General features: G+C 40.1%; 1 protein-coding gene across 1 annotated transcript; it reads right to left on the bottom strand.

Annotated features, from left to right (window-relative positions):
- Positions 1–25,141, bottom strand: cdh26.1 (cadherin 26, tandem duplicate 1). The gene is made up of 20 exons (XM_084068075.1): positions 24,986–25,141; positions 20,455–20,532; positions 16,480–16,536; positions 16,208–16,300; positions 15,647–15,808; positions 14,524–14,671; positions 13,212–13,384; positions 12,159–12,287; positions 11,740–11,925; positions 11,198–11,475; positions 10,408–10,553; positions 9,021–9,251; positions 7,962–8,183; positions 7,240–7,358; positions 5,986–6,072; positions 4,235–4,315; positions 3,032–3,133; positions 2,824–2,865; positions 2,612–2,686; positions 1–1,886 (listed from the first exon to the last, which is right to left on the bottom strand). Exons 2-20 carry the CDS (start codon positions 20,482–20,484, stop codon positions 1,662–1,664), a joined length of 2,586 nt encoding a protein of 861 aa, XP_083924201.1. The 5' UTR covers positions 20,485–20,532; positions 24,986–25,141; the 3' UTR covers positions 1–1,661.
- Positions 25,142–26,609: the final 1,468 nt, after the last annotated feature.

The raw sequence follows: 26,609 nt of genomic DNA on the forward strand, positions 1-26,609 counted from the left end.
TTACTGAAGTATTTTATTAATTGTAAAAAGAAAAAACCCATGTTGGAAAAAAACAACAATGAAATTAACCAGTAAAAAAAAAAAGCATCTTGAGTAGTTGGCCTTAACACTTTAACACTGGAGTTTAATATCTGTATTCAGTTCAACTACACTTTAATCATTATCAGATAGTCTTCATTTATGCATTCATTCTTTGATTCAAAGTATTCATTTCTAAATATGCTTGCTTGATGTTTAAACTATTTAAAGTTATGTGTAGTTAACTGGATCAAATCCCCTTTCATGCCAGATTCTCACATTAGAGTTTATGTATGTGAGATATCATATCAGCCTCCAGATAGAATATTTACATAATATAAGAATATACAGGCAATCACACTCCTGCCATTTTGAATGAAAACCTTTTGATTATCCAAAATGGGAGCTTGGCAAGTGAACAGTACAATAGCCTTCTGAAAATGCTTAATTCTATCTTTGAGTAGTGTAAATCATATATGTTTTCAAAATGTATTTCCAAAGGAACAATTGTTTTACATTAGTTAATAAAGAAACTTGAGACTCAGTGCTTCATTTTACAAATCGCTTTCTGAGATATCTACTGCATGTAATTATTATGTAACAAGATATCCATACATTATATCCAAAACAGCATCAGATATTGTACATATTAATAGTCCAGACAAGTTTATAGAGGTTTAGCACATGCAACAGGACTGTTGTTCCATTAGCAGTGGGGGAAAACAATTATGTAAATCAGTCCGATTTCCACTGTTACTCTAGATGACAATAATTAAAGACTGTTGGAATACATTTGTACTATATTTAGTATGGAGCAGAGTGCCTCTACCTGAAGACCAAAAACCTCATACTGTATCTCCCTCAAGCCAAGGGGGGAATCCCGCCTCTTAGGCTAGTGGTTAAAATGTTTGGCTTTATTGTCCCTTCTCACACGGGAGACCCAGGTTTGAATCTCTCGGGTGTTACATATGCAATGTTGTTGTTTTAAGAATAAACAGTGCATCCATCAGGTTCCCATCCTGATAATAATCTGTTCAGTTAGTGACGTTGTGCTGTTGAAATCCCAGAGAGGCGGCGGTGATGAATATAAAGTATGAACTTAAAAGTAGTGACATCAAAACCCTGCAAACACGCCCTGTACACCTATGAAAACACACTCCATGAAACCGCCAGAGCATGATGTTTGTTCAGCGCACCAGTTTTACAACTCGTGTGTTTCCAAGCCACAAAGAAACAAAGGAACAAAGAAAAGTGTCTCGTTTCGTGGATTAAAGCCCATAAACACGGTTCTGCAGGAGAAACCAGAGCCGATCAGCAGAAATCCACGTTATAAAATCCAAGCAGTGCTGTGTGATATCCTCCTCCAAAAAAAAGATTAGTCCGTAGCCCTTCAAATGTGGGACGATGATGGTATTGTCCAATCAAAAGTCCAGATCCAGCAAGGTATTTAACCACTTTCAACCTGGCGTCCCTATTTTGGGCACAGAATTATAGGCAGAGATGTTCCAAAATTTCCCCAAACCTTGAAAATAGCGAAAATATCAGATCTACATGCTCTCAATGCGACACGTTGTGTAGATCTGCTATTTTTGCCGCACGACACGTCGGTGCGACAAAGTATAAAATGTGGACGGCTTAAGTGGTTAAAGTTGTGTGCTCTTCTTCTGCATGTCCTGCTGACAGATGCCTCCCAAAGTCTTGAACTTGGACCCCAGGTCCTTTAGAAAGTCCAGGTCATCCAGGTTGGTGAGAGACAGCTCGTCTAGGGACTGACACCTGCTGCCTTCTCCCTCATACGCGTACTCCTTGAGCTGGTACACTGGGTAGGTGGTCTGGGCAGGATGGTCTCCTTCGATCATGTACAGCCTCTGTGGAAGAGACGTATAAAAAAAAGGGATAATTTTAAGGCTCACTGATTCAAAGACAGATCACTCAATAACAACATCAATGTCTTTGTTTCAAATGGCACATGAATCCCTATTCTGGCGCCGAACATTTGCCGAAAATAGCGTTCCACAAGCTGAAAATAGCATTCTACAAGAAGAAATTTGGTGTGGAGGTAAAAAAGGAGGGGGCCTATTAAAGACCCCTGGGGGATTCCAGTCATTGAAGTATATAGGGTTTAAGTGGTGAACTGTTGAATATACTGTATAAACATCTTCAATATAGATGCAGATAATATCTTCAATATAACTGGACAATACTGGTAACCGACAAACATTAGCCAATACCATGTCAATAGTTAGTAAATGAAAATTTCAAACCTTAATTTGAATGTTTGATAGTAGCTACTACATGTAGCTAGTAAATCTACTGTATAGCCATGAACTGGTGATTCTTATAATATAAAAAAACAGAAGTGTCCTTGCTTGTTTGTTCACATGCATGACCTTCATTGGGGCTTATGTGTTATTTAGCCATTGTCTGGTAAATCTATTCTTGAATGATGTCCCAACCTGTCTGTACAGAGGTATAATCGATACCCCTGCGGGGACCCACAGGGCTTACAATTCATGCCTGTGCCTGTTTCCTCATCCCTAGAGGCCTGCAGGCTTTCTGCAGCATGTGGTCGGACCTGTCCTGTGAGTCTTACCCTCTCTATGTGATCTGTGATGTGTTGATCCGACAGCATGGAAAACGACCGGGAATACCTTGCAGAATTATGCTGCTGTTAAGACAAAAAAAAAGCAGATACATTAATATAGCGCTGTACAGTAAATAAATATCATTGCATTTGCATGAAGAACTACCGATCAGTGAAGTTTACATTTTCTGTGCACACTAAATGAAAACCACATCACTCACCCTATTAGCAGTGGTCATCCTGCTTGTATTCCACGTGGAGTACTGAAAGAATGGAAGAGAACTTGATTATAGCCTTTACACATAAGTGGTCCATCCTCCACCTGTGCAAGTATCCTAGTAATGTAGCACTTGTGCCAGAATTGTACCTGTATTAAGAGTTGGCTTATGAGGCCCTCTTGTGGACAAACGTGAAACAGCCATAACTCACCCTGTTCTGCTGTCTCCCACCCAGGCTTTTCATTGTGTCGTTGGCCTGATGCTGCAGCTGCCCGCCCCCCATTGCCCCCATGGAAGTCATCTCGGAGCTCATCTGTGGAGGCGGGAGAACATAAACCGTGCACTTTGTCAGAAGTGTTCGTATGTTCACCTGATACAGTAGAGATAGGCTCTACGCACAACAGCCATATTGTGAAGACATTCACAGGTGTTGCCAATGATACTAATGAAGGCTCTGTTCCACTCTTGGTCAAACAGAGTCAGGGTGCTGATATTGTGCATGTTAGCACACTGGAAACACTCTGCTACACCAGTGGGTCTAAAGTTGGTGTCCAGGAGGCAGGGACCCTCATGGGCTTCCAAATGGCCCCTTACGGGTGTGTAACTCTGAGAGTGTATAACTCTGAGAGTGTGTGTAACTCTGAGAGTGTATAACTCTGAGAGTGTACAAATGGAACCAAATGGGTTCCATTTGTACACTCTCAGAGTTATGGGGGTCCTGGAAACCACTGTGCTACCCTAAATGGAACAGAGCCTTCATTAGTATCATTGGTAACACCTGTGAAGGAAGTTATAATATGGCTGCTGTGCATAGAGCCTATTCCCAGCAGTTTCAGCAAAGTAAATATGAAATATATGAAATATAAACTAATTTATAACGGCTTTGTGAAATTAGGTTTCCATATGATATCATTCCAAAGGGGTGTAAACGTGCAGACACAAAGAAGACAACAAACCTACAGCACAGCACGTGCAAGGAGATGGTGACTCACCAGTGATGGAAGAAATACTCATTTTTTTTAAACTTAAGTAAAGGTATGTAATGTACTTGAGTAAAAGTACAAAAGTATTGGCATCAAAAATATATAGTATATACCGTACTTAAACTAAAATCCAAAAAGCAAACCAAAAGTAAAATAAAAATGTATAAAAAATCTTTTGAAAATAAGAGATCTATAAGCTCACAATGTGATGCAATGGGACGCGTTGTGAGCTTATAGATCTGTTATTTTCAAATAGGCTAAATCTAACAAAGTAACCAGTAACTAAAGTTTCAAATAACTGTAGCAGTGTAAAAGTACAATATTTCCGAGATGTAGTAAGTAAAAGTATAAAAAATTGGAAATACTAAAGTAAAGTAAAAGTACAGTACTTGAGTACATGTACTTGGTTACTTTCCACCACTGTGGCTCACCATATTCTGCTGTGTCTGCTGTGCACTCTGGTACATGGATGAGTTCTGCGCCGTTACCTGCTCCATCGTCTGTCGGAAGGACTAGAGATTTAAAGACAATTGTTAAGTATTTTCAGTCTGTCGAATGTAACCAGTGCTTCTCAATACTTAACAAGAACAAATAGAATGGTCAATGGGAAGTCTCGAACAAACTGGTACAGCTTTGGCCATAAGTCAGGATCCCAAATTGGTAAAATCTGTGTAACAAATTCAAAATTGATACGATTTATTTGTAAATTAAATGGCTTTACAGTTTACAGTATAGTGACACTGCATAATCACTATAGATACTATACATAATCGATCAACTCCATAATTCTTTATATCCATCTACCGCATACCACAAACAATAATCTATGGCAGTGGTTCTCAACCAGTGGTCCGGGGACCACCATTGGTCCTTGGGAGGTACCAGGTGGTCCCCAGCTAAATTAGTTAACATACCACTTAGCTTTGGCTATTCAAAAATAGCAGATATACAAGCTCATAGCGGGGCACTGAGTGCCGTGCTATGAGCTTGTAGATCTGCAAAAAAAAAATATCGTGAAAATGTGTGCAAATCCTTGAATATGTAAACTTTTTAAAGCGAACATTTCAAATCTTTGCTTCTGGGGGTCCCTGGCACAAAACATTTTCAGATGGGGGTCCACGGCCAAATTGATATCAATTTAGGGGTCATTGGCATGGAAAAGGTTGAAAACCACTGATCTATGGCATCTTGGAAGGTATACATTACAGACTATGTCTTGTGATCAGTACTTCTGTAACAAGGCCGGTCTGTTTTGTCCTAAAGCCTGAAGTTATACAACCGCATGTTGCAACATGGACTACCTGTTTTCATGCTGTAGGTATGTCACTACACTAACTGTTAAAGGTTAACCCTGCTAAGCCTAGTACAAATACATTGCTGTGGTTCAGTCTAATAGCATGCATTATAAAGTATTGTACATTACTGAAAAACACCACAGTCCATTGGTCACCAAACCCAATCGTTTGGTAAAGGACAACATCATCTACCACAGGCTTTCATCGTACTACATGTTTCTGTAGTACGACAGACAAAGAGATAAACGATGGCATGTATTATATTTGTCAGTCGTTTACATACAGGGCATTGCTGCACTCCTTTTTGGAGGCTGCTAATTGGCCTCCTCCTCCTCCTCCTGTGGTTTCTATGGGGACGGTTGCTCATTTTCAGCATGATGACATGTTCACAATTTGTGGAACACACACCCTGATACGTAACCCTTGACCCCATGAACCCTAGCGTCCCCATGCTGGGGGCGAACAGTCTGCAAAAATAGCCAATCTAAAATCTCAGAACGCGCTGCAATGCGACGCGATGTGAACTTGCAGATTAGACATTTGTAGAGGATAAAAGGGAGGGGACAAATATAGATCCTGGGGGACCATAAATAATAATTTATACTGTGGGGTTTCATTGTTTAATCAAATGAGAAATGAAAACCTCAGCATCAGTATTGTGGGGAAAGCTTTTTACAGTTAAAGCTTTCCCTTTTAAAGCGAAAGCTTTCCCCACAATAACAGAAAATAGAAAAGACACTAGTATTGAACCCTGATGGGCTCCAGTTACCCACATGGGGTTTAAGTGGTTAACTCCCACAGACACACCGGAGGCCCAACCATGAAACAAAAAGGGGAGAATGATAATGTACTGTAATAACATAATGACCAGTTTTTATTCCATTTACCTGCAAGGGGGCAGACTGCTTCAGGCCGGCGTCTACCACATCCACCACATCCACACTGACTGGAGGCAAGAACAGGGTGGGCTCAGCCTGCAGGGGAGAGGAGAGGAGAGGAGAGGAGAGGAGAGGAGAGGAGAGGAGAGGAGAGGAGAGGAGAGGAGAGGAGAGGAGAGGAGGGGAGGGGAGGGGAGGGGAGATGGACAGTCCATGGACAGTTAGGACAAGCAGATGGTGGAACAGCACAGGATAGTGTGTAAAGAAATACCGTTCAACCTGCAAACCAGGATGACAGCAGGAGAGCAAGACATGACGTTAAAGACATGTAGAACTTTGGAAGAACTTCGGGTTGAGGAGTTACCTGGTCATGCGTGCGCACACGCGCACACACACACACACACACACACACACACACACACACACACACACACACACACACACACACACACACACACACACACACACACACACAGTACAGGTTGTCATAATCTGCTATTTTAATTGCCTCATTTTATTGATTTTCCCTAAACCACACACCTTATGTATCTGTCATTACATCTGCTGCTATTTTTACTGCCTGATCCCACTGCTATTTTAACCACGCACTTTATGCATATATCATATGTATATATTTCACACTGCCATGTTGATATCTGATCTGTTGTTCAGTCTCTGTCTATCCCTTCCCACCTTTCTTGAAACTGCAATGATGGAACTTGAACGAAACAGTGTTACTTTATAATGAGAGTGGAGGATGGAATCACTACTTCTGGTTCCTCGATCGCTGACAGAAGCAACAAATACAAATGATCAACAATAGTTGGACTTGCAGCGCATCAAGCCCAGCTAGATTCAACCAAATTTCAACATTGTTTGGACCATATGACCATATGAAATGTTTAGCACAATGACTATAATTCAAAGCATGCCATAGTTTATTTTGTATGAAATGAAACATACTACACACATATGTAAAAATGGTCTTATGCGCTATCTATGTCCTGTGAATAGACATGGCATGCATTATGATGCATATTTATCATGCATATTTATATCAAAACAATAGAAATAACAATACACAGAGACAGAGGCATACAGTATAAACTCCACGCACGCACGCACACGCGCACACACACACACACACACACACACACACACACACACACACACACACACACACACACACACACACACACACACACACACACACACACACACACACACACACACACACACACACACACACACACATACACACACCTCTAATGCAGCACCGCCCCCCTCATCATTGTACTTGATGAGGGTCTGGTTGCCCTCGTCTTGGATTGGAATGTTTGTGAACTTCCTCCCACACTCACACATGAAGGCCAGCAGCAATACTGAAAATGAGATGAAACAAACACATGAAGACCAACAGCAACACTGTACTGTAGATCAGCGCTTTACAACCAGTGGGCTGGTGGCCTTTGCAGATACTGCATGCGGGCCCCCAAATAAATGGCAACTTAGAAGTATACTATGTTAGTAGTTCCATTGATCCAAGCCAGAACCCAAACATTTTAGTCTTGGTTTCTCCCACCATCTTACGCAGTGTGGCTGTGTACGTACAGTGTATATAGGCAAGTAGTGAAGGCGTGTACATAGGTTCTGATGCCTGACAGCGAGTCCCATGTTCAATTCCCGATTCCGAACCATTGCTGCATGTCACTCCCCGACTCTCTCTCCCTGTGTCCTGTCTCTATACACTGTGTGTGGACTAATAAAGGCAAGAAAAGCCTGAAATAATAACTCTTACGAATGGATAAATTAACACTGGATATTTGAGTATGTATGGCTTGAAGGTAGAAGAAATGGAAGATCAGGGAGACCATGACCAAAAACTTAATAAAGTACATTTTAGTATTATTAACATACTCTACCATGGTTATGATAATGTTTTATTCACTGAACAAAGCATGTAAAATGGTCATCGGTTGACTCACTCAGAAAGAGGAGAAGTCCTGTGAACAGCAGTCCTATCCCAGCTGGTCCAAATTGGGTTGTTAGAGGCAGGTCGTCGCGGCACTCAGTACCTTCTCCACAGTCACATATGACCACCTCTAGAGTCTCTGCTGTCAGCATGCCCTGCTGCTCCTGCATGATCAGGGGCACAGAGTAGTTCCCATAGAGGAGGCTCCTCAGGAGGATGAGGCCAGCTGCGTCACCTATAGGATGAGAGATATGTGGTGGACTCATTTATCACTTTCAACCCGGCGTCCCTATTTTGGGCATGTCATAGGTGAAATGAAAAATGGTTTGATTTGTTCACCCTCAATTTCCTTTTATACCAGATCTACAAGCTCAGAATGCATCGACGATGTGACTCATGAGTTTGTCGATTAACTTTTTTATATATTTATTTTATTTACATTACATTTAACATTTTTGAAAGTATAAAATAGGGCTAATGTAACCTCTGATTCAACAAGAGTCTACCAGAATGCACTGCAGTGGTATTGTATGGTGCCATCATGTTGCTCTTTGCAGTGTGCTCGTGTTTGTCTTGTCCCTCTGTGTTTTGCTCATGTGTATTGTACTGTTTATACACCAAGCACACGCCAAAATAAGTGTAATTGAAATAGCAATAATGGATTGAATCTGAATCTTGAGTCTAGAAGCCCCAGTAGTATGACCTATAAACATATAGGAGCCAAGGGAGAAAGACTTAACTTGGCTCCCTGTCTTTGAAGGATAGAAACCAAATCTAACATCTAAATGTTGCATTAAATTGTTAACAATGTCAAATATCAAATTAGCAAGAATAGGAGAATTTATGTCCAAAGAAGACACATCCATGCATTTATCTCCAACAGATTGGACTATTGTAATGGCAATTCAGTATGCAGCTGCTAGAGTTCTAACTAGAACTAAGAGCGTAGAATTTACTTCAATTCTCAGATATCTGCACTGGCTTCCAGAGAGTCTGACTTTAAAATATCGCTGCCATAGGACGATAAGGACAAAAAGTTATGGGTGAAGAACAAGACTGAAGCTCTGCTTACCAGTGGAAGGGTCTAGTTTCCAAGTCTTGCTGAGTGTTTCGTCGTCACCCCCCAGGGTAAAGGTGAATGGCCCAGCGTAGGGTTCCATATCTAAGTCCTTGGCTGGCACCATGATCTTGCTCTCCTTGTTAACACACATGATCTTTCTGTTTTCCTCCAGAATGGGGAAGTTGTCATTGATGTCCCCCAGGTGGATGAGGACGGTGCCTGTGGCTGTGGCTGGAGGCTCTCCTGGGAAACACAGGGGACAATTTTCAGCATTACGCTCACTCTCCACTCTATTTTGTACTTAAGTAAAAGATGTAGAAATACAAGTAGAGTTACAAGTAAAAGTCCAGGATTCAAAATTTGCTTGAGTAAAAGTACAAAAGTTTTGGCATTAAAATATAAGTACTGAAAGTGAAGGTACTCATATAGCAGAATGTCCCATTTCACAAGTTTCCAAATGTATAAAAATGCTTTGAAAATAGCAGATCTACAAGCTCACAACGTGCCGCTTTGCAACGCGTTGTGAGCTTGTAGATCGGCAAATTGCCAAAGTCTGAAGTTGTTTTGTAATAATAATCAAAATCTACAAAGTAACTAGTAACTAAAGTTTTCAGATAATTGTACAATATTTGCCTTTGAGATGTACAGTAGTGGGGTAGAATACAATTATTGAAAATTGGAAACACTCCATAAGTAAAAAATACCTCAAAATTGTACCTCAAAAAAGTACAGTACTTGAGTAAATGTACTTTCCACCACTGGATTAGTTGCAGCATTATGCTCACTCTTCACTCTTTTCATTGACTGATTTAGCTTTATTTGTGTGCAATTCACACGAATGTCGCTGTCTGACTGCCATCTCATTCAGTCAGTCACTTTTGAAACAAAAAAAAAGGCTGGGATTCCGAGGCTAGTCAGTCACTGAGTGATGAAGTTATAGCATTGGTCAGCCAGTTGGACTGACAATGAACTAGATGTGGCAACACACACCAGATTGTAGATCAATCGTCTCTTTTTTTTCATGGGATAGAAAGAAAAATTTAGTGCTGAACGAACAATGGTGTCTTGTCTGGAAATGATCACTTTTATATTTCAATTGTGGTCCAGAAATATATATATATTTTTGACCCAGTTGATTACATGTAATGCCAGCATTCTGTCATGCTCTGACCATATGGTGCTTTGCTGTCTTAGCTCAGCTGCAGTACCAAGAATGAACTGGGACATATCTGTATCTTTTGATGTACTACTACATTCCCAATCTGTGGTGCTATGGATTGGTTGCTTCGGTGATACAGAGCGTTGACGGACTTATAGCACTAGTAATCATCATTGCATAAAGACATGGAGATTAGGTTGAAAAACTGGAGTACATTTGAGGTAATATCATATTTCATACCATTGTCTATGGCAGTGACTAGGACTTTGTAAGAATTCTTGCCACCAAGAAGGGGTGATTCCCGATCCATCTTCTTAGATGCTTTGATCTCCCCTGTCTTCTCATCAATAGTGACCCACCCTGCTGGGTCGGATAGCAGCTTAAACCTGAACAGGGACAATCAGAGAAAGGAGTGTTATCTTTTGTTTTTTTTATGTATTTATCTACTAGTGATGGAAAAACTACTCACATTTTTTACTTCAGTAAAAGTATCAATACCGCAATGTAAAAATACTCTGTTACAATTAAAATAAGGTATTCAAAATGTACTTAGTAAAAGTTCAAAAGTATTAAATGTACTTAAAGTACCAAAAGTAAAAGTACTCATTATGCAGAATGTCCCATTTCACAAGTTTAATTTCATGTGTAAAATGTATAAAAATCCATTGAAAATAGCAGATCTACAAGTTCACAACGCGTCGCAAAGCGATGCGTTGTGAGCTTGTAGATTTTCAAATTGCCAAAGTATATATAAGTGGTTTTGTAATGATAATCAAAATCTACAAAGTAACAAGTAACTTAAGTTCTCCAATATTTGTAGTGGAGCAAAAGTACAATATTTGCCTCTGAGATATAACGTAGTAGAAGCAAAAGTATTAGTAATTAGAAATACTCCAGTAAAGTAAGAATACCTCAAATTGGACTTAAGTAAATGTACATACTGTAGTTGCTTTCCACCACTGTTTTCTACTGCCACACTTTTTTTTAACTGTACATGTTGCAGGAAACAGACACACATTTAGTCTCCAACCTGATTTCGTCGACGTCAGAGTCCTCATCGGTGACCTGGGGTTTGAACAGCACTTTCCCTGGTTCCTCCTCCTCCTTCAGGTAAATGTTCGCTTGGTTGTTCACAAACACCGGCGGATCGTTGACATCGATGACTTTTATTGTGATGTCCACTGTACTGGGAGGTGGTTCTTTAGCTGTTCCAGCTGGTTTCTTATCAGCATCGCACACAAACATTTTCTCCGGATTCTTCACTCCAATCTGCAACTTGGTGAAGGTGGTCCTCTCAAAATCCTTCCCCTGGAAAGCAGTGACAACATGAGGTTTACAGCCACATAGCTACTGGTCACTGGAAATGTGACTGACAAGCAACAGTTAAGTTCTCACATTGATACAAAATAAAATGAAGTGGTCCTTTAACTGTTCTTGACTTTCTTGCCTCTCCTGTATTTCAACCTTGTTGCTATTGTTTCTATAACACCTTATCTTATCTAATCTTATCTTCTCTTATCTTATCTTATCTTATCTCATGCAGTCTGCGGGAATCAAGAGAAATGCATTTACCTTGATGACAGTCAGGATTCCCTCGTTGGTTTTGGGGTCAGTCTCTATCTTATAGTTGTTATCCTCATTTCCCTTTATGAAATAATACTCTGCATTCCAGCCAGGCGTGTTGGGTTTGTCTTTGTCCTCCACCTGGATCCTCAATACCTCTTTATTGACCTCCATCTCCATCACCTGACCTTGGTACTAAAATGAACAGAAATTGATTTCTGGTTTCCTTTATCATAATGGACATGATGATAATATATCATAATAATATTATAAATATCATTATTATTATTATCATTATTATTAAAACAATAATTAAAATTATAATTAAAATTATAATTATAATAATGTTGCTGGTCAAGGCTTTGTTCTCAAGCTGTGATGAAAAAAAATGAAAAAAGAATCAGTTATGCATGTAATATAAACCTTACCTCCTTCATCTTGAAGGTGGGTGCATGAGTGTTGGTGTCGGTGATGAACAAATTGACGACAGAAGTGGAGGACAGAGCTGGTTTTCCATGATCTTTTGCTTCAATGATGATTTTGTACTGGCTGTGTTTCTGAAATACCCCCAAAAAATAAACATTTACTAGCAAACATAGCCACGTAATTAGCATCCATGAAAACAACCTTTATGTGATTGTTTTGGCAAACCAGGGGGAGTCAAACCATGGAGCACAGGTTAACGATATACTTATTTGACCAGAGTCAAACTGGGGTTCATGTGGAAGGTGAGTAGTTTCTCGAGCCAGACTTTTTACTTTTTAAAAGAAAATACTTTTAAGAAATGTTCGAATTGTTTTTAATTGATGAAAAAGTTGACTTTATTTGTTTAAACTTTTTAATGTTTTGAAATAATAATGGAAAATAATTAAATGTAGGAACCAAAACAATGGGATATTTAGCCTACCTGCAACCCACAAAACATGTTTGTATGTTTCCCAAACAGCACTGTTTGGGAAACTGGATTTACAATGGCAAACAGACAGTTCTGTCTGCTCTGTTCCACAGGACAGTGGAACAGTCCTTTTAGATAAGTCCATAGAACACAGATTAGAGGAAGCTTAAAGGGATAGTTCACCCCAAAAAATATTTAGTTTCTATTGATTAGTCACCCCATTGAGACTTGAATTTATGGATATTTTACTGAGTATAAGTATTGTTTTTGTCACATTCCTAAGCCAATAATTATCAAATGGTCATCAAATTATTGGCTTAGGAATGCAACAAAAACAAAAAATCCATGAATTCAAGTCTCCATGGGGTGACTAATCGACAGGAAAAAATCATTTTGGGGGTGATCTATCCCTTTAACACTCTACCCTTCCCATGAACCCTTTATTAAAGACATTTTATGTTTCGTGTCATTTGTCTCCGTAGGAATCATGCTCACGTCCCCTGGGTTGCCACAGTATGTATGTATGTATGTATGTATGTATGTATGTATGTATGTGTTTACATGAGTATATTCAATAGAGCCTCACATCATAGTCAAAACAGCCGGCAAAGCGGAGTTGTGCCGTTCTGCTGCCATTATGCTGAAACACGTCCAGTTTAGGTGTTTTGGGTTCCTGGGAAAGAACACTAATGGTGACGGTGGAATTCTCTGTCTTCTCCTGGTCCAAGTCGTATACTTGTAGCTGCACAGGCAAGAGCCCTGAGTGACCACATAGCATAGGAAGCAAAAACAAAAAACAGGGGAGAAAAATAAGAAAAGGTTTAATAATAATATGGTACCAATTCCTTTGGGGTGTTTTCTTTTTCTCACAGTACATTTGCACATAAAAATTTGTCCTCTGCATTTAACCCATCCTAACTATTAGGAGCAGTGGGTGCTATAAATACAGCTTTCAGAGAGTTACAGTGGTGTAAAGTAACTAAGTACATATACTCAAGTACTGTACTTAAGTACAATTTTGAGGTATTTTTTACTTTCTTCAGTATTTACAGTTTTTTATACTTTTACTTCTACCCCACTACTCTTTTTACACTACAATTATTTGAAAACTTTAGTTCCTAGTTACTTTGTAGATTTTTATTATTATTAGAAAACATTCATCAACCACTTCAGCCCTATATACATTTCGGCCATTTGAAAATAGCCGATCTACAAGCTCACAAGATCTTTCATACATATGAAAACTTGAAATAGGACATGAGTACTTTCTACTTTTGCTACATTTTGATACCAATACTTTTGTACTTTTACTCAAGTAAATGTTGAATTCCGGACCTTTCCCTGTAACAAAGTATTTCTATATATTTCTATATACTTTACTTAAGTAAAGAGTGTGAGTACTTTTTCCACCACTAGGGAGCAGTTAGCCTAGGGGTGCGTTTTGCTCAGGGACACATACTGTAGACCGGGGTCCGTGGGGTGGGCAGGGGACCTTCTGGTTCCCAGGCGGCCTCTCTACCCATTCAGTTATGGCTACCCCTATGGCCGTTTGGTTGGTGTGATCGATTATTATAATTCCTTGGAGTTCATTTGTATTACTTGCCTTGGAAGGCCATGTGTTGTACAGCATTTTCACTTTATTCTGATAATAAGATCAAATCAGTGTTTCAAGAAAACTGCACAACTATGGCTGTAGAATCTGAATATAACTTGTAAATTGTATGGCTTGAATTATCTCTTGATTGGTTATCTATTGCAAAGAAACTTGAGTAGGCTGCCAAGCAATTTACTGCAAGTGAAACTGTACGATTGCAGTGGTATAACTGTATGAGGACAAATACGAATTTTACGTGACGTGGAAAACCGGATGTCAGCTGTTGATGTTTTCATGTAATCACCTGCAGCCACGTTCTCCTTGACGGTGGCTTTCATGACAGGGTATTGAAAGTAAGGTGCGTTGTCATTGATGTCATGCACCTCCACATCAAATGACAATGTCCTGTCCAGTAGCTCGTCTGTATAAAAGTCCAAGATATCAAATGAGATCTGTGGGAAAAGAAAAATATTTTATCAATGTAGCAGGCTCAATTGTACGCACAGCCAAGGTTTTGGGTCCTCCAAAGTTCTTTATTTCCTGGAAACTATGCAGAAGTAGCAGAATTAGCTTACCATGCTGTGGTAATACATGGAAAATAAATTGTATAGCTACAGGGGAGAGCAGATATAATGTTTTGTCCAGACCAGTGGTGGACAAGTAGCAATAGCCTACTACAATATAATACTCTACATACTCTATCACGTAGAATATAGCAGAAGTTTGGAATTAAAAATTTACTTGAGTAAATGTACAAAAGTATTGGCATCAAAATATACTTAGTACCAAAGAATCAATAGTAAAAGTACTCATTATTCAAAATGTTCCATTTCAAGTTCTCAAAATAAGTGAAAATCTTTTGAAAATAGCAGATCTACAAACTCACAACACGTCACAACTTTGCGGCGCGTTGTGAGCTTGTAGATCGGCTATTTTCAAATAGCCGAAATATATAGGGCATGAAGTGGTTAATGCATGTTTTGTAATAATAATCAAAATCTACAAAGTATGAGATGTATTGGAGTAGAAGTAAAGGTATTGCATTTTGGGAATACTCTAGTAAAGTAAAAAATACCTCAAAATTGTACTTAAGTACAGTACTTGAGTAAATATAGTTAGTTAATCTCCACCACTGGTCCACACAGTGGTTCTCCCTGAGTGTGGGAATAACTGATTTATTCTGTGTGCATTGATTATCCCGATGTACAACAGGTGCGTAGTCACACCTATCTCTGAGTCCAATTACAGAAGTTTGACTCCCAAAGGTGTGGTCAGGTGTGAGTCAGCCATCACACAGACTACAATAAAACCATTTTGAAATGGAAGATTAAGTGGTGAACGATATATTGCGAGCTCTAATGCCATACAATAAACCTTCAAAACAGTTCTAAAATACTTTAGTTCGTTGCGTGACATTGTTGTCTTACATGGAACATCTCATGTTCCTCCCTGTTGATTGGCTCGTGGACGAAGACCATGCCAGTGGTTTCCTCTATGGAGAACACTCCTCGTGGTTCCGTATCCACACCCATCCCCGAGATGCGGAACTTGTGTTTACTGCTGTGATCACCTATTTTGTCGTTAAACATCTGGTGAGAAGGAACGGCAAGTTTAATTGCACGGCATATTTCAAAAGTGAGTTACACAAAACATTTAGCATTGAGATATTAAGACACAGCATAATGAAACTATATTTGAATGCAATGAATAAAAATCCCACACAGACACATCTACACGTGCACACGCATGCGCGCGCACACACACACACACACACACACACACACACACACACACACACACACACACACACACACACACACACACACACACACACACACACACACACACACACACACACACACACACACACACACACCATGTGCTTTAATTTGTTGATTGTGCTGTTCCTGGCCACCATCTAATGAAGGCCGGTATATCATTATACAGTATGTTTTTACCATGTGAAATGTGGGTTGTATCTACTGTACCTGAGCGGCCTCTTTGGGGTACGGTCCTGGATCTTCTTCTACTATTTCAATGGTGGACAGAACCCACCGTCGTTTGGAACGTCTCAATAGTTCCTGTTGGACAGAGAGGGCGGCAGAGACAGCAAATGATGGTCCGTATTTAAAGTCCACGCGCTTTTTATGTTAAAAAATACTTACACTACTATGTATGAATTAAGCCTGGGATTTATTTCATAATGCAGTACAATACAATCTGTATGGAATGGTTTTGAATGATCAAAGACTTAACACACCCTCTTTGGCCGCCTCTTCATTGTGTGGTTTTGTGCCAGGACCATCGCCAAGGCAACCTAATGATAGCATGGGAACATGGCGTTCATATTAATTGACAATTACACCAAGCTCATAAAACCAGGGCTCCATTTGTAAAAAAAACAGGTGTCATGCACTCAGCGCCATGCCCTGCAGGGCAGCCTATAATGACAGTTGAAGTAAACTCAACAGATACAATGGGAATATTGAGCAACAGCTGTGTAGAAAGCAAGCCATACATTTTTGTTTTTATCTATTCTTTTGTCCACCAATTTGTAGGTTGATTAAAAAAAGCAAACCTGAAATTATATCTGTCAGTCTGCTTCCACTCATCATTCATCCATCTTTCCATGGTATACATTTCACATGCATTCTTCTAATCTAAAACAAAGACATGTCACCCGTTTTAGTAAAGGCTATTTCTATGTTTTAAAGGTAGGGTAAGTGATTTACTTTGGTTAAAATAAGTGTTAAATAGCTCTATATTCTGATAGCACTCATTGCTAGAGTGTTTGTTCAGTAAAATTAGTCTCCCATGTCTCTCCAGCTCTTCATAGAAAATGCTTTTTCAGTGCTCTCACCTGATTGGCTTAAAATGTACTATATTCTGTTTACTAAAGAGCTGGAGAGACCCCTGTGACCGAACAAACGCTCTGTAGCGATGATTACTATCAGAATATAGTACTTTAACCTTTTTAACAACAACAACAAAAAATACCAAAAAATAACGGTATAATAAAACCAATATGTGAAACCACATGCCGTAGCAATTCATCTCATCTAGAACATATTTCACAGATCATTGAACGATGCAACATGCAAGACTGAGTATAAATAAAGATATGTGTTACTTTTGTTTGGCTGGCTGGCGGCAGACCTTGCAAACGGTGACGCTTGGAATACAAGCAATCTATAATCAGATGTTGGCATTAACTGTAAACTAAGACCCCATGCAATTTTTAAACAAGCTGAAAAAGAGCGCCTATATCACTCTCACATATTGAGCCGTTGCTTTAAAATGGATCATTTTGGCAAATTACATGGTGGGTTCGTGTGACCCAGTTACAGCAGTAATTTGACCTCTGCATGTCAGTTGACTATGTTATTGTGTGTGCACTATCTGTTATGTATATTCACCCACTGTGCACAGGTAAAGCATTAACATGCAAACTAAACATGAAACTAAATTAACATGCAATATTCAAAGCAGGTGATATTATCACATGCAAAAAAGCATGGAAAATGAATTCTCATTTCCTCACTTTTCATTTCCCAGCTACAGTATGTTCTCAGGATAGCAAGTGATAAATGGCTTGTTTACTTTAACACTTTCAGTGTTACATTAACACTTAACAGTGCATGGCTAGGCATTCAAAATGCTTTACTAACTCTGTTATTTTCTTGTTCTGTTCTAGTGTTGCTTGATCTCTACACCCAAGCAAAGAGCAACAAGGGCTGCCGTGCCCTTATTGGGGCCCTAAGTGCAATTTATTAACAGGGACCCTCAACACACATATCCTTTATTATTTCAACAACATCCACCCTTCAAATAAAGATACCGCTGTCAAACTGTGTACTGTACACTGAAGGGAACGCAAAGAAAATGTTAACGTCAACACAAATTTATCTGAAGTGAATGGCAGCTTAGAGGTAAATAATTACATTTACGCATGAAGCACGCTCCTGTTATTCTGCACGTGACTCATATTTTGATAGTTTTAAACATTTTGCAGATGCTCGTCTCATTTTGAAGGTTTTAAATGGACTTGCACCTCCTCTACCGAGTCATTTTATAGGAAGGAAGGACAGTAGTGGCAGGATATAGCGGCAGAGGGGACTGTTGTACAACACAGACGCATGTTTGGGCAAACTGTCTTCTCTGTTAGAGCCTCCCAGTCTTCCTACTGAATTAAGAGAGCACCAATTACATAACTTTTACATTCAAACTTGAAGATGGCTTAAAGCAAACCAAACTTGCAATCATAGGTAATTATTATTACACCACTTCAATTCTGACACTGCTCTTACATACCCTCACTGCTTTTACACAACAGTTTTTATGTGGAAACTGACATATTTGTGCATTATCCCTGGTAAACCAATCAATCAATCAATCAATCTATCTATCTATCAATCAATCACTCAATCAATCAATCTTGCATTTTAGTAATGTGATGATGTTTTCCCCAGTTTTCTCTCCAGTTTAGTTGTTGACAATTTCCAAATGTGCTGTGGCCCGTGCCACTGCCAACCCCTACAACTGGCCTGGACAGGGTGTAGACTAGCATGTAACTCCTCACATGCACATGGAGTTACCTGCTGCTTCTTTTCAGCAAGGAGTTTAACCAGGGGAATGTGCGTTAACGCACACAATGGTTCACACTATCTCCCCCTCCCCAGGAACAGGCACTCTTAACAGGCCTCTCTATAGTGCAGTGACAAGGACACCGATCCCTCACCACACTGTCAAGCGTGTTGTCACAGCACCCGGCCAAGCCGGAGGCACCGCTGTGAAGAATTAAACACGAGTCTCTGCGATGGTGTGTGAGTGCCACACCTCTGTACCACCCAGGCACCACCCAGACACCACCCAGATGCCCCGGGATTTTTTACTATAATTGCTTCTCTTTCTCTTTCGGTTGGCAGCAATGTGATGCTCCAGCTCTCAAGGTTATAAAATCTGCTAACTGTCATGATTTATGACTTTCATCTGCTTGACTCAGCACGCACGTGCATCTACGTAAGCATATTGTTATCTGTGATGCGATGACAAGAGCTTGTCATGTGATACTGCCTGGTGTCAACTGGTTCTCCGTGCGTGCGTCTCAACGGAAACCTTCACTCACCACCATCCTTATAGATGGAGACTCATAGGGACCATTATGTGGTCAACCGAAATCACAACACTAACGAGATATGAACTTCTGCCACTGCTGTGATTTGTAGTTCTGTAGGTGGTCTAGGGGTCTCTCTTCTCCTCACCATCAGTAAATTACTGGGCAGCCAAGACAGAGAGGTAGGGGCCGGCCTGGGCCGCTGGCGTAGCGGTCCAGGCACCTATAGGCTCAGTGTAGCCTGGCAGAGTGTCACGGGTTCGAGTCCAGATCCCAACGGCCTTTGCTGCATGTCACTCCCCATCTCTCTCTCACTATTTCCTGTCAGCCTATTGTCCTATCAATAAAGATAAATCCAAAAAAAAGAGAGGTGAGGGCCCCGAGCCGAGAGTGGTGCCTATTCTGTCTATAGGAAGGGGTGGTCCTGAGACAGTTATTTGTACAGGATAGGAACGTTTTTGCATTCTTTTTCACAAATGCGTGGAATCTTGAACACAGCCGTTTCTTTATCACTGCTCGGCTGTACAAACTGGATTTGCATTTTGCATTGGTGCAATGCTTTTTATAATAGTAGTAGTAGTAGTAGTAGTAGTAGTAGTAGTAGTAGTAGTAGTACTGCTCTTAGTTCTTTTTCCTAATACAGTTGTTGTTTTTTTCGCCCTCTCCCCCACACACACATGTAAAGTGCTTAGAAAAGCGCTATATAAATTCCAGGTTACTATTATTATTATTACTACTACCACTACTACTACTAATAATAATGATGATAATAATAATAATAATAAACTTCATGAATAATATTTCAAAACATAATGTTTTACATAAAATTAAATATTTAATCAGCAACAGAATAAAACACCATGATCTGTATACACATGGTGAGTGCCATAACTAGGCAGACATTTTGTTCTGCTGTTTACCAGCTGAAAAGCAATGGGCAACTTGCTCTCCTTATTAACAACAGAGTAGACCCACTTGAAATTGGAACTGTTTGCTCCAACACAGTATGGCCCATCTGTAGATGAATGAAACAGCACAGATCGATGCGTGTATTATCAACTCCAGCCGGTGGCTCATAACTTCAATACATCCATACAATAGAATAGAAAAAGTAATGCCTACCGTCAGCAACAGCAGAGAAAGATTCCTCATGGTGATCTTGATATCCTCTCTGTGAGCGCTCACCTGCTGAACAAGCACCTGAGACCGTCAGCACAAACAGTGCACTGTGAGGACAGCCCACAACGCCTCCAGGGCAACTGCGTGTCCTATTCAACAGCCTATACAGAGACGTGTTTGTTCATGTGTATTGTGTGTGTTTCACACACTGTAAACGTGTTGCACCTTACCGCGTGATGAGTAATTGCAATGTAGAGAAGGGTCGTACAGTAGGTCTATGTTTTTTGTGGAACGTATGTGTATGTTATGAATGTAAAGGTTGTAGTACTGTGTGAGAGAATGCCTTGTAGCACTTCACTTGTTGACAGAGAGGGCTGGGCTCAGCAGGTATACCTGATCCCTCCACCAGGCTCAGTTTACCATGTCTTATTGAAGGTTGACCCAGCGCACAAGCAGCACAAGTCGGCCCTGTATGCAAAAAGGGGGGGGATGGCATTTAAAACCGGTTGTCATGAAGCTGGCTGTGTGTTTTCTCTGCCCCAGCTGTTCTCTCTCGATCTTTCTCTTTCTGTTGCTTTCTTTCTTTCTTTCTTTGTTCTTTCAAACATCTGTTTCATTTTCAAAATATTCTGAATGAATTGAATACACAGGACCACAATGGAAACAATTGCCCTCAGGGATTTTTGTGTTTACAAAATATAAACAGACCTCTTTCCCAACCCTCTGGTCTCTACTACCCATTCTCTCAACCCCACGACCCACCCAGCAGGCTGGACCACAAATTATCTTCTAGTATTAATAATACTAGAAAATATTGATGAATACAGAAAAATATTAGACTTTTCCCCTTGGGGTAAATTTAACATTTTCAAGTTTTAAATTAAACATCCTTTAGCCCTCTGGAATGCAAACTACTACTAGGCCTCACCCCCAGGACTCGCCTTCTCCCAGATCACTTTGTTACTCTCTCTGGGTTGGCTCAAGGTAATACATCTCTCAATGGGTCTGGTCTACTCAGAGGATCAGTGCCCAGATACCTGTCCATATGCCCACGGGCATAACACTGGAAAGAGATCAACTGAGCTCGTCCCCCCAAGATTTGGCTCAAACTTGGGGAAAAATGCATTCTACCATATGCTGCCACCATAATGTGGCCGATAAAATAACATAAAATACAAATCTTCACTCTCCTACGTAACTAAATGCATGGTCAGGGACCACATGCAATACCTTCGAGGACCACCAGTGGTCCACAGACCACCAGTTGAAACCCCATGCGCTAAGAGATTAAAAAATGTAACCCCAAAATGCATGCAGACAATAGCATGACCATTTATTACGGGTGAGGTCCAGATTTGGCTACATAAAGTGGATGTATGATGCAAATCTTAAATTGTATGATTGCTGCAAGATGAGGTATGTATTTATTCATATTCATTTAGAAGCAGAGGGCCTAAGTCCTGATCTCCTTGTGTTCTTATTGTATACAACTGAGGGTTCATCTTACCAATAGTTCTCTACGTGTGCAAGATTATGCCCTTTTTATCTGCAAAGCATCACCTGGGGTAGTTAGAGGCTTAATTAAGTTGTTTCTTAAAAACATTCCTTGATAGTAAATATTCAATGAAGTGGGCATGTGGTAGATTATATTTTGTTGCTATATCTGTTCGAAGGATGCAAATATTCCATCCATATAAATATTCTTAATAAACTGTATTCTGTTCCCTTGCCAGGCACAAAATGCCATGTCTATCATAACTGGTGTATAAAGAGATGATTAGCCATAATTGGTGCCATAATGGAAGGGCTTTGCCAACCAAAACTCTTCCTGAATTACAATCAGAATGTAAGTGTTTGAGAAAACAGAGGATGCTGCCTGCAGAGACTTATAAGGAGACTAAAGAGTGAATAGGAAGCTTGCAAGTCTCATGCATCCCAATCTAGCAAAATCTATATTCATCATCCCTATTCTGGGGGGGTGAACATTTGGCAAAAATAGTGGATCTACAAGCTCACAACGCTTTGCAATGCGGCGCGTTGTGAGCTTGTAGATCACATGTTTTTGGCAAAGAAAGTAATGTAGAGTGAAAACAGGAGCAGGCCTAGTATAGAGCCCTTAGGAAAATTAAACTATGTATATAGTGTTTAAGTGGATTACCTCAAGCTATCCCTTCAAATGTATGGCACAGTCGTAGTGAAAAGGCAATAAATTAATTGCCAGATTGAAAAGAAACGGGGAGAACATACTCCTGTGACATGCTGGCTCTCTTAATAATCACACGTTTTGTAAAATGAGCATGTCATTTTCACATTCTGAGGTATACCGTTTTTTTTGTGTCAGAGAAAGCAACATTAATCTGGACAGAGCCTATGGAACCAGAAGTGGTCTTGGTTTGCATTATTTGCCTTGAGACAAAGGACTGGTGTGCTTGATGAGCAAGTAGTTTGCCTGATTTATCCCCCTGTTCAAATATCAGATGGCATGGCAAGCCTTCAGGATTAGTTGTTCCACTTTAGCTGTAGAGGCCAAGTCAAATTCAGTTTGAAGACTGATTGTTTTTTAATAGAACTTGGGGGTTGGGGATATGTACTGCAGCATACTGTCTGTCTGCTATAATGTTAAAAAGCTCCCAAAGTTTATCAGTACTCTCTTTATTACAGTCTGCTCCATAGCTGATAATATGGACATGCACAAATGCTTTCAGGGTTTCCAATAAGACATGCTGGGACATTTCTGGAGAGACGTTAGTCTCAACAAAAAGCTTGATTTGATGGCTCATAAATTTATGTTCTGAAAGCAGAAAAGAGTTCAAGAGCCACTATATGACCTGAAACAGTGAGCTGGTCTGGGAAAATCACTTTTACAGCATGTTCACACATGGCATTATTTTCCCCCAACTGCCACAACTTTTTGTTTAAACCTGCTACGGGATACAGCCCCAAGCTCAGGATGCTCTTTTATAGTGCTGCACTGCTTTTTTGGAGGAATGGAGCACTTTCAAAAGTTTAAAATGTGTCATGTGACATTAATAGATTATTATTATTATTATTATTATTATTATTATTATTATTATTATTATTATTATTATTATTATTATTATTATTATTATTTATTATTATTATTATTATTATTTGTCATCTGACCATCATAACAAAGAAAATGCAGCTCAGGGGGTGGAGCAATTTCCCCCAAAAAATCACCAGAGATGGGCACAGAGACAATTATAGTATAATGGGCATTGACCACTGCCAGAAGCACTCCCCTCTTCTTTACTGTTTCTAAAAGCAATTGTACATAAAAAGTGTAAATAATATATTATATGCTCCAAGAAATCTTCATAAAGCTTTTCCGATCTGCAGACGTTAAATGGACCTGCCAATGCTGGTTGCATAATCCACTGCAGCTGCTACAACACAGAATAGCAGCACATATGAACAACATGCATGCAACATTCAGTGTATGCTAGTGGTTAATGTTAAAGTTGCAGGATCGCAGTTAAAATCAGCTGAGCTCTGTGTCAGAGGCATCATTTCAGTAAAAAAACAAGAAATAAATATGACTTGACAGTCATATTATTAGCAGCTGCATTCTGTATTGAACATGGCCAAATAATAACTTAATAGGCAAACTAGGTCTAATGAAGCACGCTAGCATTTAGGCTAACCCTCCTGCCTGAGGCTGCAGTAAAACTTGCACTGTCTGTGAATGAGGGGAGCGCAGCGGAGCACGGTTACTGCGGGGGGCGGGCCGTCTCCCCATTCGTGTCGCCATTGGCTTAAAGGAGTGAAGGACAGCCAGGACAGCCAATGACACTTAGGGTCACTCAGGTGTCGGACTAGTACCCAGCCTGCTTTGCAGCTGCTAAAAACTGGAGGGTGACCAAAAGTGACCCCAATAACATACTGTACAGTATGTGTCACATGTAAATGGACGGGCTCGCATTGAGATCCACTCAGCTTCCCTAAAATGAGATGAATCTGCCAAAAACAAAAAGAAACCTTCAAATGGAGAAGATATGCATAAATAAAATCTGAATTTGAGGTTGAATGTGAATGCTAGGGGGTGGCTGAGTCCTCAAATGATGTCCCTGCTCTCTGTTGCAATGTGCATGGACCAACTGTTTGCGTGAACATGGCCTTACTGTATGTCCTGACCTATTTACCTGCTTATCCACACATCTAGACCTAATTTCCTGGTTATGTAGAAGCAAGTGAAGCCAGATTGTTTACAACTCCTCAATGTTTTGTTTGTTCATATAGCCTGGGGTGACCTGAGCTAGCATTATCTTCAGGCCTACTTTGGCTGTGATTTGTTGTTGGCTTTACTTTGATTTAGCATGTCTGCACAACTTGCTGGCCATTTCCAAGACTGTATGTATACAAAGTAAAACACATAATAATGAGATGTATGAGTGTATTTTTTGATGAATAATCAAAATATGTATGAATGTTTGAATCTTTCGTTCTTCCTTCCTTCCTTCCTTCCTTCCTTCCTTCCTTCCTTCCTTCCTTCTCCTTCCTTGCTCCCACTCACCTCTCTCTCACTCTCCTGCAGGGCGTGCTGGGACCAAAATTCAGCTCTGGGATTTTCCAAAAAAAACAAAACATGCTGCAGTTGTCTTGGGTGGCCCACCGGCCGTCTGGCGGCCCGTAAATGCCGCGGCCGTTCTGGAATTTTCCCGAATTTCCCAGTGGCCAGCTAAGTGCAGAGTCAAGGAATTACATTACAGACACATTGAATGGAACGCAGATGTGACTTATAAGCTTTGGAATGCGTTCTGAGGGCAGCATTCAATTTCATTGGTCCTCGTGACTGCCAGTCCTGTCGTTCAGGTTCATGTCAGATATATCAGAGCCACAGTTTAGTATTTGATTTCATAAACAACTGTGGCTGTTATGAAAAGACCGTAAATAATACCGTACCAAACAAAGCTGGCATGAAATAACCCTGATCACTGGTTTCTTTCTTTTAATCCATATTTTCCCACAAATATAACACCTTTGTAAGCCTTCATTATAAGATTCAGACAGCTGTTGTGTTACAGTACAGTGGTTACTTCCAGGCTTACATGTAATCCTAAATCACAAAACCACAAGAACTTTAATTGCTTTCAATTACTGTACCGTGATGCTTCTCTGTCTACCTACCCATATACCTACTGTACTGTACCTACCCATATACCTACCTACCTACCCATATACCTACCTACCTACCTACCCATATACCTACCTACCCATATACAGTACCTACCTACCTACCCATATACCTACCTACCCATATACCTACCTACCTACCTACCTACCTACCTGCCTGTCTGTCTGTCTGTCTGTCTGTCTGTCTGTCTGTCTGTCTGTCTGTCAGACAGACAGACAGACAGACAGACAGACCAACAGACAGACAGACAGTCTCATATGTCCATCTTACGCCTGAGTATTCCTAGTAGTTACAATGACCCCAGAAGAGTTTTAAAGTGAAATAATCATTAACACTTTACTGTCATTCTTGTACATGAACTATTTTTGAGATGTGGAAATGCCCTGCTCAGCCTAAAGCCCAGTTTCTTTCTTTTAATCCATATTTTCCCACAAATATAACACCTTTGTAAGCCTTCTTCGTTTTATGCAATTCGCCAAGCATGACAGAAGATTCAGACAGCTGTTGTGTTACAGTACAGTGGGTACTTCCAGGCTTACATGTAATCCTAAGTTACAAAACCACAAGAACTTTAATTGCTTTCAATTACTGTACCGTGATGCTTCTCTGTCTACCTACCCATATACCTACTGTACTGTACCTACCCATATACCTACCTACCTACCCATATACCTACCTACCTACCTACCTACCTACCCATGTATACCTACCTACCCATATACCTGTCTGTCTGTCTGTCTGTCTGTCTGTCTGTCTGTCTGTCTGTCAGAGAGACAGACAGACAGACAGACAGACAGACAGACAGACAGACAGACAGACCAACAGACAGACAGACAGTCTCATATGTCCATCTTACGCCTGAGTATTCCTAGTAGTTACAATGACCCCAGAAGTGTTTTAAAGTGAAATAATCATTAACACTTTACTGTCATTCTTGTACATGAACTATTTTTGAGATGTGGAAATGCCCTGCTCAGCCTAAAGCCCAGCACGAGTGTAGAAT

The sequence above is a fragment of the Gymnoscopelus microlampas genome, assembly GCF_963454915.1.
Source record: "Gymnoscopelus microlampas genome assembly, chromosome: 10".
Lineage (NCBI taxonomy): Eukaryota > Metazoa > Chordata > Actinopteri > Myctophiformes > Myctophidae > Gymnoscopelus > Gymnoscopelus microlampas.

Bases quoted from the DNA above. Each gene is read 5' to 3' on its own strand.
- cdh26.1 (XM_084068075.1), bottom strand. From the start codon at position 20,484: ATGAGGAATCTTTCTCTGCTGTTGCTGACG. The intron at 16,537-20,454 runs GTAGGCATTACT...TGCTATCATTAG, and splicing joins TTTCTCTGCTGTTGCTGACG to GTTGCCTTGGCGATGGTCCT. The intron at 6,073-7,239 runs GTGTGTGTATGT...TCTCCCCTGCAG, and splicing joins GGGGCGGTGCTGCATTAGAG to GCTGAGCCCACCCTGTTCTT.